Source organism: Oryzias latipes, chromosome 17 (assembly GCF_002234675.1).
Source record: "Oryzias latipes chromosome 17, ASM223467v1".
NCBI classification, from domain to species: domain Eukaryota; kingdom Metazoa; phylum Chordata; class Actinopteri; order Beloniformes; family Adrianichthyidae; genus Oryzias; species Oryzias latipes.
Window position 1 is genome coordinate 25,342,904 of NC_019875.2, and position 18,297 is coordinate 25,361,200.

The 18,297-nt window shown below is 38.9% G+C and overlaps 1 protein-coding gene across 13 annotated transcripts in view; it reads left to right on the forward strand.

Annotated features, from left to right (window-relative positions):
* Positions 1-378: 378 nt before the first annotated feature.
* LOC101162786 (histone-lysine N-methyltransferase 2C) overlaps positions 379-18,297 on the forward strand; it is a 68,053-nt gene continuing 50,134 nt past the window's right edge. For 10 of the 13 annotated variants that reach the window (XM_023965546.1, XM_023965550.1, XM_023965548.1 and 7 more), the window contains exons 1-6: positions 379-1,439; positions 1,598-1,644; positions 6,051-6,239; positions 12,461-12,549; positions 14,583-14,730; positions 17,589-17,792. In XM_023965546.1, the coding sequence (XP_023821314.1) occupies positions 6,052-6,239; positions 12,461-12,549; positions 14,583-14,730; positions 17,589-17,792 (629 nt within the window). In that variant the 5' untranslated portion in view covers positions 379-1,439; positions 1,598-1,644; position 6,051. The remainder of the gene's footprint in view (positions 1,440-1,597; positions 1,645-6,050; positions 6,240-12,460; positions 12,550-14,582; positions 14,731-17,588; positions 17,793-18,297) is intronic. The other 3 variants (XM_023965547.1, XM_023965557.1, XM_023965558.1) reach the window with 3 other exon arrangements.

Consider the following 18,297-nt stretch of genomic DNA (forward strand, 5'->3'; position numbering starts at 1 on the left):
GGTTATGTTTATGTCCATTTCTTTTACCTCATGGCTTCACCTGGAGATACTCGTCGTGTCTTATCTAAGGAAGCCGGTCAGGCGGTGGATCGTTGCGGGCATGAAAAGCACGCTGAGTCCACGGATAACGATGTTCCATCCAGCCGCTGAAAGCCGACCTCTGGGGACTCTTCTCAAAGTTAACCCTTGCATGTACAGTATGTCTGCCTGATAGGCGATGAATAATGCCATGCCTGCTGTGTATGTGCGTGTGTGTATGCATTTGTGTGTGCGTCTTCGCCCGTGCGTACGTGCGTGTGAGAGAGAGAGAGAGAGAGAGAGAGAGAGAGAGAGAGCGAGACACAGAGAGAGAGAGAGAGAGAGACAGAGAGAGAGAGAGTCTAAAAGGGGACGCTTTAATTTGGTGGCAGAGAGGGGGCAGTTACGGCTATTTTTCTAAACTACCAAAGCCGTTGCGGATGAAATATAACATCTATTCCAGAGTTAGTCATTTATAATTGTAGAAATCCGACGACGGCAGGATCTTTGTCGCTAGAGAAGGTTTGCAGGGGCTGGAAACTGAACTGTTGACACTCCCACCCCCGAAAAGACTAGAATCCAGTTTCCGTCTTTTGGCTACTTCCTGGCCATTATTTTATTTACTAAATGCTGGTATCCCTCCGCAGGGTCAGAGAGTATTTTGAACAGAATGTAAAACGGTTTGCGCTCTGTTTTCTTGCATGTCGTGCTATCAACGTGTTTAAAATCTGACGGGTTTTTGAAGTGGCACCGTCCTGAGGAGTCACGAGGATTACTAGGTATTTGTTTGCTCAAGTTCTGTCAGTAGGTGGTGGATCTAGATTGTTAGGAGCCTGGAGGGGGATGTGGTTCGATGCCACTTATCATTAGATATGGCCATCGTTTTTAGACTACACCGAGGCGTCATCTTTCCCTTAATTTTGTCATAAATCGTGGGAATTTGGGGTTTTGCTCCGCGTGGCAGGCATAATGTTGTTTTTTGCAAACTAGTGTTTGCTTTCCCATATTTTTGGAGCCAGTTGTTACTGCGTGGCAGAGTGGTTACGAGAGTCTTCTAACTAGCCGCTTGGTCCCGCAGCTTGTCGCAGCTGAAGAAAATAGAACCAGTTGTTGCCAACCCAGCAGTCGGCATCCAACATTTGCTTTGCACAACGCTATACCTTTAAAAAGGATTGTGTTACATTGCTTTATTCCCGGGGCTCTTGCAGTGGCGTGTATTTCGGGGTTTCTTTGTGTGTCTGTGTTAATGATAAAAAAAAATTGCTGGCCATAGACTTGGGTGGCTAACGCCAACTAGCTATATAACCTGAACTCGTGCGACGACAGCTGTCATTGGAGAAAGGAAAGTGATCCCAACAAATGCGCCTGCCAGTGAAGCGGTTTTCTGTTGGATTTACATCAGCTGCTTTCCCGTCAAATGGGTAAAGTTTGGAATTACATTGCAACGCTGGAATACAATGCTATAGATGCGCTGTGCATTTTTGAGAAAGGCTGTGTTGTTTCATTGGAGAGAAGCTAGCTAGCCTTGTTAGCTTGCTAGCTAGCTGTGTGATAAAAGTGCGACGTTTTTATTCCCCAGTGTTTTTGGACATGAAGAGGATAATTCGCTGTCCATAGGGCCGGAAGGTAAGATAAAACCCTCACTTGCATTGTGTTTGTGTTGGCTATATTTACCCAGAATTCGCCTTTTCAAATGAGAGTCTGAGCCAACATTATCCTTCAGTCTGATGTTGGGGGAGGTTGTCGCCGCCTTGGCTTTCATGACTCAGACTGTTCAACGGAACGGAACATAAAACGGGACGGTTCATTATATTTTGCATAACGCCGACTTCGGAGGGCAAAAAATATATATATGGGCTTATTGTCGCGTTTATTTATTGCACAAGTCGGCCAATCGGCAGTTGTGTACAGCCGACATCAATTGTTAAAGGTAGACTGTAAACCAAAGCCTTGTATGTTGTGTAACGTATCATTCACTTTTTGTGAAGCATCGTTAGTTCCTCGAAACAGTTCCGCTGGATTGAACAGTCCGAACCTTTGTGTGTTGGACACCGATAAGTATTGGTGCTTTGATGATGATTAATACATATTTAGCGCCATCTTCCTAAAGTCGGTATTAACATCATGAGACATTATGTTTAGCATCTAACCCCAGCCTCCAGTTGCTGTGAGTTGCCAACTAACTACAGCCAGTGGTAACCTGTTTGCTTTGCGAGCCCCTTTAAGTCTCGCTAGTAGTAGTTGATGCCTTTGCCTTTGTACTGTATTGTTTGACGTAGGCATCAGCCTACTTTCAGTTTGACTAATTTTGACAATGCCTATGTTAGGTTCATCTGCCGCAGAAAAGGCGACATTGTTTAAAACAACACGCTAGCCCTCGCTAGCTTTTATGCAGCTGCTTTGTGCCCAAGCTTGGTTTGACAAAAGCTATCGGAAGGCATGTTTTCAATTGTACCCTGGTGGTCGTGACTGCTGCTTACCCAAGCCTTATATGACATGCACAGTCAGTTACATACATGTAATGTTACAAATCTCACAGATCTCCTCTTGTTTCCTCATTGAAAACCAGTGTGGCCCCATATATCCAGCAGAGCTTTTACTGACATGAAATAGAATTTTTTTTTCTTTCCATGTTAACCTTCTTTTGACAAGTGTTTCTAATGGATGTGACCGAGCAGACCTTGTAGTGGAGGCCAGAATTGACATAAATAAAGAAATTATTTAATCCTAGAGTGAATGAAGGGTTTTTGTTCCAGGAAATTACTAAAAACTGGGGTTTTTTGTAACCCATTTGGCCTCGAGCTGTTAAACATATCTACACAAACTATTACTTTTACTTCTACTGTTTTTTTTATTTTTATTTAACTGGAATCTTTTCTAACGCAGCTCTGATGAAAATACTAAATGGACACCTGCCAAAGCTACACAATTTTTTCCCATTAAAATAATTGTTTGCAAAATACCTTCAGGACCACAACAAAAAAGTGTGCCTTTTTACTTTAATAAAGCAAGAATATATACCTAAAATATTAAAATAGGTATATATAATTGCAGACAAGGATTGAATTCTTCTTTTTTTCTGTATGGTGACCATCATATAAAAACATGTTAGTTCTCATACTGTCACTTGGGAAGGAATCAGATCTTAAGGATGAAATCTGCTCATGTTGTTGCATCTTATTTAATTGACGAAATGTACTCTACGAATGATTGTATAATGGACACAGACCAATTTGAACCACAGGAAAAAAATCTTTAAACTTGACGTGTTTTAGTAAATGGCTTCCTTCTTGTTAGATTTCTTCTCTAGTGATCTTATATCCTTTCTTCCTGAATACTAGCGATGTGATAAGTAAAAAAAAGTCAATCAATGTCAACAAATGCCATCTGTAATAGAAAAGTAATGCTGTCATGCTGGCTGACAGGATTTTCAACATAATCAATGGGAGTTTGTATTTAGGAGCACAACCTAAAATTGTAGCATGTCATCTTCTGGTCTTTGCAGTTGAAGTATTGCACAAATTGCTTCCATAGTCATGTTCCCATCCATAGTTTGGCAAATAATTTGGCGTGTTATCCTTATATTTGAGCGCACCAGGCTGAAGTTGTTTTGATAGCTCTTACATCCATTGGTACAGGGATGTTGGACCCTTAGCCTTTCAGCTGTTGGTTGAGGGGTGACACTAATATTTAGCATGAAATTTCAGCTTTTGTGTAGAAAGTTTGCGCACACGGTATCATGAAATAAGTTTTGGCTGAGATGGACCATAGTGTTGAATGCAGGTGGATGGGAGCTTTGCAGATTGAGGGAAGTCTATGCTAGAGACAAAGTAATTTTTTATTTTGTTCTTGTTAGCACAACACAAAGATGCTGCATGATTTTGGCTGCAAGGAACTTTTCATAGAATCCATCCTCTTTGAGGTTTGGTGATAAAAATGAAACCTATGCAGCCACAGATTACCTACCTACCTTAATGTTGTTTTTCAAAATGCTTACATTGTCACATGTCATCATTTTCTAAGCTAAATGAATTATTGATGGTTTATGCCCACCATGTTACAACTACAGAATCTTTCATTTAATCCGCTCAGATATAACAGTGCTGTAGTTGTGCTACTACAACTGTTGAGTTCATTATTATAATGTTTACCTACTTCCCACCTCATAGCAGTTTCAGCTGTCTTAGAGAAGAATATCAGTGTCTAATTCACAGTCTTATCATGTCAAAAATATTGTTTGAAAAAAAATGCTTGGCAAAAAAAAAAAATTCAGAGTTTGGTGTAAAGTAACTGATACAAGATGTTTGGTAGATTATCAGGTAGAAAATAAAATCAGTATCAATATCATGATGTATTGGAGGCAAAGGAACCCTCTGGCCATACAGTAGTCCAAATGTAAAATGATATCTACTTAGCAACTGGGAGATACCCTTACTGAAGGCATTCTTTTCTTAATATTTGTATTATGAAGTCAAGCCAAAGGAATGAAGGATTGCTTTCAAAATCACATTGCCAAAACAAGCCCAGCGACCTGCTATACACCTCACGAAAACCTATGTTGCATGCCTTTAATTTATTCAAAAGAAACCTTTTGGCGTCGTGGAGTATAATTTTTGTCTTTTCTTGATCCAAGGTTTCTTAATTAAAAGAATAAAATTTGCAGCTTGATCTTTGTCATCAGACTAAGATTTTTAGTCTAATAGTTCAGCTGCATCTTCATTTTGTTGTGTGTGCAGGGCAAACTGTTTGGAATTTTGAAGCTCATTGCCAACTAATTGGAAGGTCCTAGGCTTAGTTTAGCACTATGTGGAGGGAACAAGATCTCCAGGTTATACCAGTGGTAGCAGTTAGAAAATTTGAGTAAAGCGGCGCTCCATGAATATCGCGCCACAAATCCTCATAATCAAACCGTTTTTCTTTCTGTTTCCTGCTAGCGTTTAGCTAAATGTTGTCATTCATTCCACCCATACATGCTGCCTTTGGTCTTACAGACTAGAAGAACAATGCAGATCTCCTGAAACCTGTAGCCTAACATTGGGCAGGTTCATTTTTTTCAATAATGGTACGCTCTAACAGCTTGAGGAAAAACTATCCCTTTATTCCAAATGATTACAGCCCATAATTATTGTATAACGAGGCTACTACTAAAAATTACAAAATTTGTCTGAATCAATGGATTAATGACCATATTGTATAACATGTATGGAACTATAAAAAAATCTTAGGAACAAGAAGTGCTTTTTTATCTCCCTTTTCCATTAAATTGAGAAGAAACTTTACCAGGCTCTTATTTTATTAAACCCAAAAGCCCAACTTTAAGTCATCGTATTGTTTAATGTTACTAGCTCCCTCAGAAGTGGTTTAACTTTTTAGTAGACTTCAATAAAAAAGGATTTCTTTTGTCAAATACTACGAAATTAGTTTCATTTGAAAAGGTTTAGGAACAAATTGCTCACTTGTCTGCAAATGTCAAGAACTTACTGGAGGTTTCAGCAGTTGTAAATGTTGAAAGTATCAGTATCATTAAAGATTTGTTCATCTGCATCATTTACAGCATCTCTGCACAAGTGAACTCACTAATAATTGTACAGAACTAAATTTAAGTTGGTAATGTCTAAATGCTGTCTTAAAATGCTCTTTAATACCTAAACTCAATGATTATTAATTGATAATAATGTCAACAACTTAAGTTTGCAAAAATATCCGTTGCGTTTGACAAAATGGGTTTTCTTTTTTTACTGCAAAAGTATCAGGATCTTGTTTATTTTGTTTGGTTTAAATTAAATGGGAACAAAGTAGATTTGCATAGGGAAAAGTGCTTTTTGAAGTGATTTCTGATAGTAAAGCACAACAGTTGCTGTTGACAAACCCTTTTTTAAAAATGTGCATCCATCATGCATGACATTTTTTCTCTTTTATAAAAAATATTTGAGTTGAAATGTTTAAATTTGAAGCTTTCTAATCAAATGATGTGTAGATTTTTGTATTTTTTTTCCGTTCTTGTAAGTATTTTTATGTGTATTCATTTTTAGAATGTCATCAGAGGATAAGTCTGTGGAACCCTCTGATCAGCTTCCCTCACCGCTGCCTAGCAGTGTAGGGGCCACATCCACAGGAAGCCCTGTCCACACAGACAAGAGACCCCGTGGCAGGCCACGCAAGGATGCTGTTGCCATCCTAGCCCAGACACCACCCCCATCCACATCTAAGAACAAAAAGAAGTAAGATTTTACCTCTATTTTACACAAACGGTTAATTTACTCGGTTATGGGTTTTTCCTCAAGTCCTCTCAATTAGTGTCGCTGCTAAACTGAAATGATGGAATTTATCAAGGATGTTGATCCTTTTTTGAGATGGGAGTTCTATAACTTCTAACATAAAAATCTGACAGATTGTACCAAGAAAGACAGCAGTGCGTCAAAACTCTTGGTAGGGGAGAGGCCAGTAAAACATTCATTAAACAGGCTTGCAGAATTGGCGACTATTGCTTTACTTTTTTGTCCATTTTTTTTTCTATCAAAAATGTTTTGGTTCAGGTGAACAATTCGAGAAATAATAGGTTTATTTCCCGTGTCACCAAAAGGAGTTTGATCCAAAGTCATATGATTATATTATATCATATAAAGTTTGCACAGTTGGCTTTAATTTAAAAGGATGATTTTTGGCACTGTGACCGTTGTTTTTGTCAATGAGTCGTAGTAGAATTTGCCATTGAGTTGTGTTGCCCTGGTGAGACCTCTGCACAGGATAAAATTACCTTTTTTGGCTTCTTAAAACACAAAATGTAAAAAAGAGTTGCCATGAGGATTAACTTTTAACCCTTTAAGACCACAGATAATATTAGCGACACCTAAATAACACGCACTCTTTGGCATACCGTAACTCTTCGGCCATTTATACAGCGAGAATATGCTGATTCTGATGCAAAGAAATTTAGCTTTTCGTGTCGGCTTTGCACCGATACGCATCACATTGTTAACTAAAGTGTTGCACATCAGCACAAAGCAGCTTTGCTCCACTTCAGAATTTGCTGTCATTACGTTGAATGTGTAAACAGTTGAGTTGCTCGTCGAAAGAATGTCAACACTGGAGCTAAAGGTCCGGTTTTACATTTTGTATGTGTATGGGCGCGTGCGCGCATGTGTTATGTATTTGTTAGTTTGTAAAGTGCGTGCCTTCCCAATGTTTTATCCATTTTAAAGAAGCAGATCGGTAACCGGGCTGCACGGGGGCCAGGGGTTAGCGCTCTTGCCTCACAGCAAAAAGGCCCCCGGTTCAAGTTCCATCTGGGGGACCTGAACCAGAACATCAATGGGGGACATTTCTGTGTGGAGTTTGCATGTTCTCCCCGTGCATGTGTGGGTTCTCTCCGGGGTCTCCGGCTTCCTCCCACTGTTCAAAAACATGCTTCATAGGTTAATTGGCAACTCTAAATTGTCCCTAGGTGTGTGATTGCGGCCCTGCGACAGACTGGCGAACTGTCCAGGGCGTACCCTGCCTTCGCCCACAAGTGGCCGGGATAGGCTCCGGCAGCCCCGTGACCCCAAGAGAAAAAAAAAGATTGGTAACCCTATGGCATTTTTGTTTTTTCTGTTTTTGCTTGTTTTGAGTTTTTAACAAAATGAAAATAACATTTGTGTGCAAAATATAGTTTGACTTGTTAGAAAGGTGATGGTGTATTGCACTTAGTTTGAGATGCATTGTTGTCACATATATACGTTGGTATAGCTGTATTTGGATTTATCAAAGTTGTACTTTTAAGACTGTATTTTTTTTTTCCGAATACTTTTCCGAATACACTTTTAACTTCTTAATTTTGTATTTGTCTTTGCAGTCCCGTCTTTAGGAAAAATTCTTGTTCTTCTGGGCTTGAGCAGAACCAGACAATCATGACAATCGTTGAAGTGCATGTACAATTGACATGAATTAGCTCATTTTGACGGAGAGAAAAGTGTATTTTTTCCCCGATATGACCAGCTGCTATTCTCTGCGTTAAAATCGGCTGATTTGTATTGATGCCATGAACGGTTGAGGAGTTGCGGTATGTCAAAGTGTGTTATTTAGGTGCTTCCTGTTACATTTCTACTGTTAAAGGGTTCAGCGTTAGTTTTGAGCTATGTAGACTTTGAGCTATGAAGACTTTATAACATAAATAAACCATAAAACCCCTAAAAGAATCACAACTGTGAGCTAATATTTTGGTAGGGGAACTCTACCAATTGGACAAATATTGACTTACAGTAACTTTACATGTATTTGATATATTTGTGGTTCTTTAATTGATTTTTCTTTCTTCTTTTTCTTAATTTTGCATTGGTCCGAATTTTTACTGTTTAAAAACCGTTTCATCAGATGAATGGATGTCTGGTTATTTGCTCTGAATACCTAATTGCTGCCGAATATACTGGATATTCTCCTTTTTGAGCAGCAGAATCCTCTCTAGGTTTTCCAGGCAGCTGAGTGCTGGCTGGAACTACTTACCACAACATTATTTTCACTTTTTTCTATCCCCTCCCCACTTTTCCTATGGTGGGACTGTGGGGAAGGAGTGAATTGTGCAACGTCGGTTGTTGAACACAAGTCCTAAATATTTGTGAGTAAAAAAAATACACAGCTAAATGGTTGCAGGCATTGCTACAGCCTTGTAGGAGACCTATTAAGGATGTTATTGGGCATTTACACGTGGATGTTACTTTTTGCATCCTTCACATCTACCCTCTAATGTTCCTGTGTAGAAAGTTTTTCCTTAAAACAAGAGTTTTTATTTTCCTTTTTTATATATTTTTTAAGTAATTTTTTTAGCATGTAAAAAACTATACAGACTTTATAAAGGTTAACAACCTCCACTCATATATTTGGGAAAAGAAATAGCATCTTTGACTAGTTCCTTCCTGGGCCTGTAATTTGACGTTTTTTTTGCATTCATTGTGTTGATTAAAGTAGATAAAGTCCAACATAGCAAAAGTGTTGCGTTAGTTTGTCGAACGTCATGTTTCTCATCCTGTAGATTAATTATTAGGGCAAATGTGAAACCAAACATTCGAAGGGTCTGTTTTGTCTGACTATGTGGGTGGCGAAGGCTCCAATGCTCCAGGGATAAATTTGTGGATTGGTCAACTGTATCTTTTTACTTGTTTATGTGGCAACTAATGCATTAGTCATAACTGCCCTTACAGGTAGATACAGGCTATCTGCAGGGCAAAAAAGGGTAAATCTGTACAATGCACATGCAGGTGGGTGTGATTATTCCATTAGAAGTCTTTTTTTTTCTTTTTTTTTAACCCAACCCTTTGGATTTTGGAACCTCTTGGATTAATTAACCTTTACAGAAATTATTTTATCTTTTTTTAAAACAGCTTCTCGATTAGTATTTATTATTTTGAAAAAAAACAGTGAAGGTGTAACATTTTTCAAACAAAACAAAAAAAAATTTCTTTATGGAAATTTTACAAATTAATCTATAATTTTGCAATAAAACAATCAACCGAAATCAGAACTTCTGCATAAAATTAATTCAAGAATTTTGCTGTTTAACTTGGCCTTAAGTTGAAGCATCTTCATTAACACTTTAAAATCAGCGCTATAGCAAGCAACATCTAAGTAGCACTCGCTTTTTGACGTAACGAAAAATCTTTGGCTGTTTACGCAATCACCGCGAATCAGCTGATTCTTTCGCGGAGAAAAGCAGCTCTTCTTGGCAGTTTTGCGCTGTTATGCAATACTACAGACAAAAATCTACTTTTTTCCCCCTCAAACAGCTGTGAATTACGTAAGCACTTCACTGCTGTACAGTGTTGCAAATCAACGCATGGTTTCTGCTGGAATTACTTTAATTGCGTCAACGAGTGAAGAGATATGGATGTCGAAAGAATAGAGCGTTAAAAGAGTTAATGGACTAAAAAAAATGTAAATATTATGAAAATGATCCCCTCTATATATAAAGGCCATTTTTATATCCACAGCTCAACACACCACTAATATGAAGGATATTTAGAAATAATATTAATTAATTGGAAATGATTTTACACCATTGTATTTTCACATTGTGACAGTTTATCAGGGAAAATACTTCTGCTTTCAAACATACAAGTTTCACTTTATCCACTTGTCTCATTTCACCAATGGTCAGTAATGCTTTATACTGGAACATATATGTATTACTCCTATGGAGCAGGCTATGGGGGCAGTGGGGGAGGGGAGGTGGTTGGCTCTATTGGCAATGTTACGCAGTGCTGGATCTGGGTGAAAGAACCCTCGCAATGGTGGGGGAGGGGGCATTTATGAGACGGTGGAGTACTAGAATAGTTAGAGTATAGCAATTGACACTGACCATTGACATATGCTTCTCCTCCAGTTCCTTTGTGCCTGCAGTCATCATTGAATCAGCTGAGAGACAGCTGCCTGGTCAAAAACAAAGTAATTTGCTGTTGTGTCTTACCCATTCACTTGGCAGGAGTTTGGCCTCTGCTATTACCTCAAGGGGTGGCATGGAGACATGACAGCAGTAAAAAAGAGTTACAGTCCCTGCAGTTTGTACAGCACATGGACAATTAACATTGTTACTAAATTGTGTTTTAAATATTATAATTCAGTTGTGCAATTTTCATCATTTATCAACTGCAAACCTTTTTATTACACATTCTTATTAAGAGCCTAGAGACCACCCTGGAATCTCTCAAAAACAAAATCTGTACCACAGGCCGTTTCTTCTTTTGTAATGTCTTTCTGGACCTTAACTGCATGTAATTGACAAGGTTTATTAAAGACTTCTGTTGGTGTTCTTGTGTTTAGTTTTATTCTCCATGGACAATATTTAAAGGGAGGGGTACATTTGGCTTGGAGCCATATGCGATTTTTCTCTCCAGTGACACTGAAAATTACCCCACCGCCCCACTCTCCTCCCTGACTTCGAGCCCTGTGTATCCTCCTGAGAACCACTGAGTTACGTCACTTTATTTATTTTTTTGGCTGAGTTTGCTTTCCCCCCTTTGCATGCCAACAGTAGATGTTGCCATTTAATTTTTATCCATGATAATTATTATCATGAAATCTTGCTTCCAAAATTAGGCTAACCTAGGATTTTACAGCAAAATGCTGACCGTGACCATTTTTGTTATTCTGTATAAATTAAAAGATGAGTATGAGTTGGTGTGGGCTGGCATCTGCATGAGTTTGCATGTGGGCACTTGGTTACAAATGTAGATGTGGTTGTTGTGCTGATGCCACACTTTCAGTTCTTTCACTCAGTTATTGTCTTGGGGTTATATAGTGCAATTCATTCTGTTGTATCATCAAACAAAATGTTTTTTTTCTTCTTTTCTTTAACATAAAAAAATATGCATTTAAAAACACTGAAAATACAGCTACAAGTCTATCATGTGCGGTCTAACTAACTATAGTATTTTCAGATTTCTTTGGTGTTGCATGATATGTACATTGATAGTGTTTGTATAGTTTTTTGTTTTACATCTTAGTTATAGGGTGTTAAAATATCAGTTTCCAGCTCATGGACAGGCCTTCTTGCAGTACAATTGTTGGACCGTGCTGTGCCAACATTGCCACAAGGGCTTTATTGCTCATCGTTTTTGGTTCCACCTCTAACTCTTTACCTTCAGTGCCCAAACACCGTTAACGCGTACATGGATGCAGTAGAAGGCGGCGTTTGCGCCTTTTTATTGGCCACGAGATCTGTCACAGAATGCCCTCACAGCATTACTATCCCGAGTCCAGAGGCTGGTGCCATGGCGGGCTGGCGGCCAGTGTCCAATGATGGCACAAAAGCTATCGCAGCTACCAAAAGAGTCGTACTTTAAGGCCACATGGATTCCGGCACGGCCAATCTGGTCTGCTGTGAGTGGGCTCTTAAAAATCATGGGGTTTTTCGGTCCATGTTTTTGCTGTAAACAAAGAAAACGATACCCTACACTCAGCGGATGCTTTTATCCAAAGCAGGTTATATTCTACAATTGGGGGTAATCTAAAGTTGGGTTTGTTGAAATCATGACATAATGATGGTCTAGCCTCAGATTTGAACTCTAGACCATTTAGTGAGCTGCAGTTGTCCCTATAACATGCATCTGAGTGTTTCTACAATGCCGTAATTTAAGTGTTTTTACTGTAGTTTTTCTTTTAGCTAAGTCTTTTAGCTGCTGTAGGGTGTTAGGATTTCTTAAAACAATGCCCTCTTTTTTTTCTTCTTTTTCCTGTGCATTTAATGAAATAATTCACATTTTTACACAATGCACTTATGTTGCAACATAAGTCACATCACATATTTTCACAAAACAAATGTATTCTTTAAATCACAAATCTCAAACCTTTTTTTCTTTGGTTTTCCAAGTGGATTTAGCACCCTAAATAAAACTATTTCCATATGTGGCAGGCTTTTTCTTTATGTACTTCTTTTAACTTTTCATTTTCTGTCTTTTTTTTCCTATTTCAGAGGTCGCACCAGAGGGAAAGTTGCTGTAGAAGAAGAAGACAGCATGGATGGGACAGAGATAACAGAGTCCACTGACCCTCCAGATACAGGTAAGATGTTGAGAAAACAGAAAATTAATTTCCTCTTCACACCTCCTGTCTGAGCTTGCATGTCCAGGTCAGAATGTGTCAGCCCTCTGAGGAGCTTTCAGCATAGTTAAACTGAGTCGTTTTTTTTCTGGGAGAACAGTGTATTAAAATGTTTTCTTCTTCTTATGGAACCCCATGATCAATCTCCAAGATTGACTTTGAAAGGGCTAAACCTGAACTGTGAAACTACATTAGATATGTATTATTTCCCTTCTGTTTTTTTTTTTTTTTTTTTGCTGGCTCTGAGATTGGCATTGAGGAGCAGTGGGAAACAGCCCAAGGCTAATGCCCTCTAAAAGCTTTTTAAAATCCCATCAGCCCCTCCAGGACCATTTTATGTGTTTTCTATGTGTATATCACATCATGCTACTGTGCCTCCCATTCCTCTATATCTTAGTGCAACATATTTTGACTCAGCATGCTTTAGATGGTTTGGAGTGTCAATTTAGTTGAGATTTTTTTTACCTCTTCTGTGAAGTTTAGGATTTCTTTTAATACATGGACTGTTTTTTCCTTTTTTCAACTACCGGTACTAAAGAAAAACATTAAACACACGCCCGGACTCAAACTTAAGCCGACTGCATTTGACGACCCTAGAGACTACCTATTTTTGATGAATTGAATTGAATCAAAAAATGATGTCACTACAATATTGTAGTTTTATTAGCAGAATATTTAGGGCTCCCACAAGTAAAATTAATGTCAGGTAGGGTTAGTTAGGTATTTATTATTGTCAATTATTAAGATGGCCTTTTTAATGCACATTAGTCTCATGGGTCTAAACCTGTTTCATCAACAGCCCATAAAAACCAATTATGTAGTTAATAATCTGGAACATTCTTCCCCCATGATTCCACATTTTGAATATGGGCAGGTATAAATGAAGGTCAGAGCAGGTTTACACGGCATCTTGTGTTGGCTAAGGTTGGGGTTCAGGTCAAACAGCACAAATGAACTGAAGTTATTGAATATTCGTAACAGGCTGACAGGAGTTTGTACTTGTGCTTTTGACTGAGCTAGAAGAGAGTGCAGCGATCAGCCGCAGTACTGAAATGTCTCGAAGACACCGCGTGTAATTTTTTGAATTAAGGCTACATGATAATAATTGTTTAAACTGAGCTTTGCTATTTGTTTAGGAACAATTTTCTTCAAGCGTTCGGTTGTGTTTTCTTTGTTGTGATGGAAAATCTAAATTTCTCATGTCAGGCGGTCAGCCTCCTTCTTTTCATCTTACACGTTATGAACGTTGTTTTTTTTTTAAATTATTGGAAACCATTAAATTCGAATCTTGAAAGCGCTTAGTTATGAATGGAAAATAACACCTATACAAACGATATTTTATTTGCATAGTCAAAAATGCTACAAAGATGACAAGAATCCACAACTGATTGAGCTGCAATCCTCACTAACTCACTAGAGTAGGCCTGCACAATATACCGCAAATTTATCGTTATCGCAATATCCAGCTCTGCAATATGCATATCGCAAAAGACGGCGAATATCGCAATAAATCGCAAACCCAAAATGTGTTGAAACAATCTTCTAGCAACTTGAAGCATTTAACGAATCAAAAGATCCCTTTATGCTTTGACCAATCAGCTCTCCTTAACCAGCTTGCTGTTGATTGGCTGACTCAAGTGATTTCACATCCTGATTGACTGAACACACCTGATTTTGGTTATCATTATCGAGCAGTCTAGGGAGAATTGGAAAACAGACAGGGTTGAGGCTCTTGAGGACCAGGGTTAGCCACCCTGACGTTTGTCCCCCATGTCGATGAGGGTCATTTGGAGTATAATTTTTAAACTGTTGCAATGAAATTGGATTGATGTTTTTGTTTATTTTTCTATTTGTTTATTTACCGCAAATTTATCGTTATCGCAATATTGATCACTAATATCGCATATCGCAAGTTTTCCTCATATCGTGCAGCCCTACACTAGAGGATTATGCTTGTTATGTCTTTACTAAGTGTACTTTTTTGTTGTTATCAGAAACACAAACCCAACAGGCAGAGACTATGGAAGTTCTGACCGCTGATTTGCCAGATGAAGACAAACCGTTTTCCCCTCTGGCCTTCAGTCCGTCAGTTGAAAGCTCAGATGGACCAACTGTCCCGCCAAGTGGAGGAATCAAAAGCAGGTCAGAAAAATGTATCCACCTTTTTTATCTGCAGAGGTTTAGTATTTAGAACCATTTGTTTTGCGTTTTATTTTTGTTTTATTTTATTACAATGTCATTAATGGACTAAAAGAACAACAATGAACTCTTACATGCAGCACTGTTTCTCCAGGCACCAGTTTAAACTATGGTCTATTTTCATCGTGTGTGTGTGGGTAAAGAAATCACAAATATTGTTGGAAACTGTCATGTTCTTTCTTAGTTGTACTAAATGGATGGATGGATGGATAGACCCTCAGAGAAGGAGGGTCTAAGGGCAGGGATGCCCAGTCTAGTTTAGTGTGTTTAGTTTATTTTACCAACCAGCTATTGTATTTTATAACTGATATTATGTTTTGTACAATTAGTGAAGCCCGTTGAGACAATGGTGTTGTAATATTGGGCGATATGAATAAAACTGAATTAAATTGATTTAAATAGATGGATTGATCAAACTTTAATTGATCCCACAACAGGCATATTGCTTTGTTACCAAAGTTTCGATTACCACCCGGCCTGCCCATGTGTCGAAGTTTCCTAGGGCAAGACACCAGACACACTGTGTATGGGTGAATAGGACAGTAACTGCATTTATATGGACAAAAGTGATCGGAATGAACGCCTCATCAGAATAAAAATGCGTCATGTAAACAGACCGTTCGGAATACTCTGCCCGCTTCAGACTAATTCGGATAAAAAAATTATTTCTGATTGAGATAGATGGGTTATGCCAATTGTTAATCCGATTGTGGTGCATATTCTGATCGTGGGTCACTACTGCGCTGGCTTTGCGTCATGAATAGATGGTGCGGCGCTCCAGAGACAGCTTTGGACCGGTTGCCTGCTCCACCCGTGTAAAGCATGTCTCTGAGCAGAGCAGCCTGACTCGTAGCTTCGTGTTTGCGAGCAGGGTGCTTTGTTTCGGAGGAGGCTTCGGACTGCAGTCCGTCCAGCCGCTCTGTGTAAGTGAGCTGCTGGATTTAGAACCGTGTCTCCCTGGAGGACCGTGTCTCAAGCAGAGGTGCAGCTCTGGAAAGGTTTGTTAGCTAACGGAGGCGGCTTTTGAATGGAGAAATGCCGCGAAGTCCTGAGAAACCGTGTAAACAATCATGTGAATTCATGTTTCCAATCGTGTCCAGACAAAATAAAGGCTGATGTTAGTCCCACATATTTACGTTAAGTTGCGATGCACATCGTGGCATTGACAGCAGGGATTTTAACTGCATCCACGCCTAAAAGTATTAGCCTAACCCTAACCCTTTTTCCGGCTCCGTTCCGCTAAGGAAAAAAGCACAAATTAAGAAAAATTATGAGCAAACAAGCACTTAATAATAATAATAATAACAAGAATAAAATCATGTTTAGAAGATAATCTGGCTCTGTGCGGCAGTTTTGTTTGTTTACAACAGAACTCAATATTCCTTCTTTTGCTGTCGTTTTCGGTATTTTGGAGAGTGCCGCGCATGTCCAAATGATTTGTTCCGACTGAAAGTGTGGCGTATGTAAACGTTTGTTATATTCAGATACGTTTTTTTCAGCGCCCATGTACACAGTTTAATTCTAATCCAATCTTTGATCCGATCAAAGATATTTTGGGCCTTCGAGGGAGATAGAAAAGGACTATACAAGTTATACACCATTTACCAGTACTGTGGCTCAAAATCTAAAAAAGTACAACTTTTTTTTTAAATAAAAAAATAATGTTCAATGTTATGACTATGCAAATGTTCAATTAATAGTCAGTTGTACTTTCATCCCTTAAGCTGCACCTTGATAGTCAACAATTCCAGTACCAATAGATGACGAGCACAGAAGTGAGAAAAACTTAGACTCTGGATTTGACCATCCCTTAAGGCATGGCTGCCCAACCCTGGTCCTTGAAAACACTGCCTGTTTTCCAGCTCTCCCATTCTTCCTTTCTGCTGACTCATTTCTGATCGACTAAACACACCTGATCTAGGTAATCATCTAGAAAGGCAAGGAGAGCTGGAAAACATGCAGAGGGGTAGTTAGCTCTTGAGGAGCAGGGTTGGTAAGTCCTGCTCTAAGTTAAGTGTGATTGGCAGTTTAAGTTGGGCTTCGAAAACATTTGGTAGTTCTCCAATCAGACCCTAAATGCCATTTCCATGTACCGGTAGGGTTTTGGACACCCTGACCAAGGAATCACACAAACTCTGTCAGTGATGGAGTGAAATATTCTTTCTTTGCAGTAACCAGATGCTCTATGTTCTAAACAATTTCAGCCAACACGTGTCCCAGTATCCGAGGTTATCTTTGAAACAGTCTGTTGGACATGAGGTTAAAATTAAAATGAGGCAACATCATAGATGGATCAAACGGTGGCGTTTTTACGGTCTGTGAGACCTCACATTTGCTGTGGTGTGTTTTTATTGGTCTGGTCACACATAAAAATACATTTTGTTAAAGGTTTTAGTAACTTTGGCCACAATCTGTAGGCTGGTACAGCTGCTGGTAAATGTCATTCACTATAGATATCTTCAGTTTTACACTCACTACTGTATAGGAGGCTGTGCCATAAAAACACATGACATTTCTGCTATTTATATTCATTACACGCCAACACTACTACAAATAGGTCTGTTATATAGTAACAAATATCTGTTTTATTGGATTTTATTTGCATTTATTGTCATTTTTTTGGGAAGTGGTGTGTCAGTGCTTGAGTTTTTAAAGCCTGTTTTCCACAGCTTTACTGTATGTTGCCACTTAAGATTTCTAAACAAAAAGACTTAATTCATGTTGAAGTCAATGGTGCTATGTTCAGTCACAGCAGGTATATATAATTAAACACCCTGCACCACCCATTTTCTTTGTTTCAGTGAGCGACTCTGTGCCTTTTGTTACTGCGGTGGCCATAGCCTTCTGGGTCAGGGAGATCTGAAAGTATTCAACACCACATTTCAAGATGAAAAATTCCTCCGCTGTAGAGGTGAAGGAGGCTCAACAAACGATAATGGTGATGGTGACACAACCACTCAGCCACAATTGGCCGAAGACATCGCCTCAGGACAGAAGGAAAAGAAGTAAGTGGGTTTTTCTGGTAACGGTGTCATTGATGCTTTGCTGTCAGAATTGGTCACATGACTAACATGATCTCTGATTAGTCACTTCTAGTGAATGAGCTGCACCAAATTAACTCTTAACTGATTGGCTCATTAAAGCTCTCAGGTTTTGTCTCAGGCCTTGATAAGGAAAATATCACAAAGACAATTTTTCTGTTTGTAAATGGTTTAGAGCAGTGTTTTTCAACCAGTGTGCCGCGGCACACTAGTGTGCCGTGAGAGATGGTCAAGTGTGCCGTGGGAAATTGCCCTCATTAACTGATCTAAAAACATTTTCCATCTCCATGATTTCAGCTCTCTGTTCATCCAAACAGGCCCTGATAAAACACTGAGGAGTTAGGAATATAAAAGATCATAAAATACTTTTTCTTTGCGTTTATTTTATTTTTTTAAAGACATTTTGATAAGGTACCGTGATTCAGCTGCACCTTCGGCTGTATTTTGGAAACGTCCCGTCCCTTTAACT